Raw genomic sequence first — 3,326 nt, 5'->3', positions numbered from 1 at the left:
AAATGCTGATGAATATGCTTTAAAAGTTATAAATATTTTTTTAATGTGCTTTTAAAAATGTGTTTTTGATAGTGGTTCCCCTGATGTGTCCCTTACTAAGGTCTGCCCTGCTGTCCTGAGCAGGATTATATGGGGTTCTTACTGTGCCACGGGATTTCTCTATATAAAATGGAATTGTTTGGAAAGGGGGAGGTGGCGGGAGACCAGTATATGAGAAATGCAGTGAAGGAGCGGGTCAGGAATAACACTGGTTTGTTCCGGGGGGGTGGAGGGGAGAGGAGGTCTTTTAGGAGACAGGTGCCCACAGCCGGGATGAAGCCCCCAGCCAGGCCCCGGGTAGCTCGGGGTCTGATAGAGGAGGCCGATGCTCTCTCCGCAGAACTCTACTATGACCGCGGGAACCACCATGAGTTTGTGTCGCTGGTGAAGGACTTGGCCCGGCCTGGAGAAATTACCCAGTCACAGGCCTTCGACTTTGAATTCACCCACGTGGAGAAGCCGTATGAGTCCTACACAGGGCAGAATGTGAAGCTCCGGTAAGTTGTGCCCCACCTCGCCCTAGAAACTGCCCCCTGTGGAGCAGGACCTGAAGCTGTCCACATTTTCGAGAGTCTTTATAAAGATATCGGGAAGGAAGAATGCAGAGAGCAGTGGTATGCTGGTAAATGGTTAGAACAGGCTCTCTGGGAGGAAAAACCCCTGCTTTAGCATTTGTTAATTGCTGGAGTGTAGATTTTCCCACCATGGCCAATTTCAAGCTACCAATCTGACATCCCGAATGCACAGTTGGGGAGAGATGTACAGTAACCACATTTAGCAAACATTACCGACATACGGAGACACTAAATATAAATTCCCCAAGAGCAGGAAATTGTGGCGACATAATTAGGAAGCATTGCATTTTTTGGGTATGTATTTCTTTGTTTTGAATATAATTCATTCAATTGTAAGTTTATATAATTGCAAATAATTGCTGTGTTTAACCACTAATTCATAAAATTCCTGAAAATTCAACAGTCGATGTTCATCAGGACATACTGACCCTCGATCCAGTTCTCAGGACAGCAGTGTGATCCTGAGCTCTGTCACTCAGCTTTCTCACTAGAAAAGTGGGTAATAGGTTTGTTTCTAATTCTAGATCTGCCTGCTCCATCTTTTGGGGGGTGATGAGAGAATAAAATGTAAGCGTGTACCAAGTTCTTCAAAGATTAATGAACACAATTTGAGGACATGGGATTGCTTTTATTGTTCCAGTCTTGGGAACTCTGAGGATAGGGACTGATCCCAGGGCCTCTGGGGTTAAAAAAAAAAAAAATCCAGAGCAGCTCTAGCCTGTTGGATGGAACCCAGGATTATGTGATGTCATTGGGATGAAGCAGGCTTCCTCCTTCGCTCTGGACACCTGGTCCCAGGTCTTGGTACTATCTTGTAAGATCAGCTTGTTCTCCTCATCTGAAGGCCTGGGTTTAGGATGCTGCAGACTTTTTTTTCCCCTTTTATTTAATCTTTTACTTTTATTTTTCAGTTATTGTTGACATACAATATTATATTAGTTTCACATATACAACATAGTGATTAGACATTTTTTTTTTATAAAAATATATTTTATTGTTTTACAGAGGAGAGGAAGGGAGAGAGAGAGAGAGTTAGAAACATCGATGAGAGAGAGACATCGACCAGCTGCCTCCTGCACATCTCCCACTGGGGATGTGCCCGCAACCCAGGTACATGCCCTTGACTGGAATCGAACCTGGGACCTTTCAGTCCGCAGGCCAACACTCTATCCATTGAGCCAAACCGGTTTCGGCGTGATTAGACATTTATATAACTTATGAAGTGATCACCCTAATAAGTCTAATAACCACCAGTACCATACATAGTTATTAGAATGCTATTGACTATATTCCTTATTATTGACTTTACATCCCCGTGACTGTTTTTATAACGGGCAGTTTGTACTTCTTAATCCCTGCCCCCTTTCTACCCTCCCACAATTCCCTTTCCATCTGACAATCATCAGTTTGGTCTGTGAAAGCAGGGACTCCAAAGAGATAGACATATGTATATCCACACTCATAACAGCATATTCACAGGAGCCAAAATGTGGATGCCCCCTGAATGCCCATTAGCAGATGACTGGATAAAGAAAATGTGGATAAAACAAAACATACAATGAAATGTTATTTAACCTTGAAAAGGAAAGAAATCCTGTCATTTGCAACAACATGGATGAGTCTTGAAAACTATGCTGAGTGAAATAAGCCAGTCGTAAGACAGATACTGTATGATTTCACTTATATGAGGAACTTAGAGGAGTCAAAATTATAGAGACAGAAAGTAGAGCGATGGTTGCCAGGGGCTGAGGGGAGGGGGAATGGAGAGTTAGTATTTAATGGGAACAGTTTCAGTTGGGGAAGTTAAAAAAGTTCTGGAGATGGATGATGGTGGCACAACAATGCGAATGGACTTAATGTACACTTAAAATGACAAATGGTTAAAATGGTAAATTTAATGTTATATACAGGGTGGACAAAAGTAGGGTTATAGTTATGAATACATGAAACAATTTATTCTTTCATTATTAGTTATTAATTATTGTATTATTTTCTATACAACAATTGCAAACTTACTTTTGCCCATCCCTGTATATTGTAGAGGACAAAAAAAAACACCTTTTTTTCCTACCCATCTTAGGTTCATTTACTGGGCCCTGCAGATTAGACTGACAAAAGGCAGATTAGCAAGAGAAAAACAAGTTTATTCACATGTGCATTGTGCATACATGTGGGACTGTGAGGAGTAACTCAAAGGGCTGGTCAGAACTAGGGCCTATGCAAGCATTTAACCAGAAAAACAATAATTAATATTAAAGAGAAGTGACAAGACAAAGGAAAGAGACTTTGAGCTTCCAGGGGCACAAATTGTGGGAGGTAAACCTATGGGGAAACGGGAAAGGTAAGGGCAGTTTTAGCGAGGCTGGTTATAGATTTCTCTGAGCAGTCTCTGGGCTGCTGAGAGTCTAGAGTTGTCTATGGTGATTAAGAACATCCTGCTCGTTTCAGCATCACATGTAGTGAACTGGAGCGATAACAGAGAAGGAGGCAATCTGGACACTCTTTTATTTTATTTATGTTTTTGTATTATTATTATTGTCTAAAGCTGTGGTTCTCAACCTTCCTAATGCCGCCACCCTTTAATACAGTTCCTCATGTTGTGGTGACCCCCAATTTCATTGTTACAAATTGAACATAATTAAAGCATAGTGATTAATCACAAAAACAATATGTAATTATATATGTGTCTTCCGATGGTCTTAGGCGACCCCT

The 3,326-nt window shown here is 41.4% G+C and overlaps 1 protein-coding gene across 1 annotated transcript in view; it reads left to right on the top strand.

Moving 5' to 3' along the window:
- Nucleotides 1-297: 297 nt before the first annotated feature.
- Nucleotides 298-3,326, top strand: part of VPS26B (VPS26 retromer complex component B) — a 13,863-nt gene continuing 10,834 nt past the window's right edge. Inside the window, exon 1 of the mRNA XM_005880388.2 lies at nucleotides 298-536. Within this exon, the coding sequence (XP_005880450.2) occupies nucleotides 313-536 (224 nt within the window). The 5' untranslated portion in view covers nucleotides 298-312. The remainder of the gene's footprint in view (nucleotides 537-3,326) is intronic.

Source organism: Myotis brandtii, unplaced genomic scaffold (genome assembly GCF_000412655.1).
Source record: "Myotis brandtii unplaced genomic scaffold, ASM41265v1 scaffold636, whole genome shotgun sequence".
Classification (NCBI taxonomy): Eukaryota; Metazoa; Chordata; class Mammalia; order Chiroptera; family Vespertilionidae; genus Myotis; species Myotis brandtii.
Note: the sequence above shows the minus strand (reverse complement) of the source record. Positions and strands in the feature narration are given on the sequence as shown.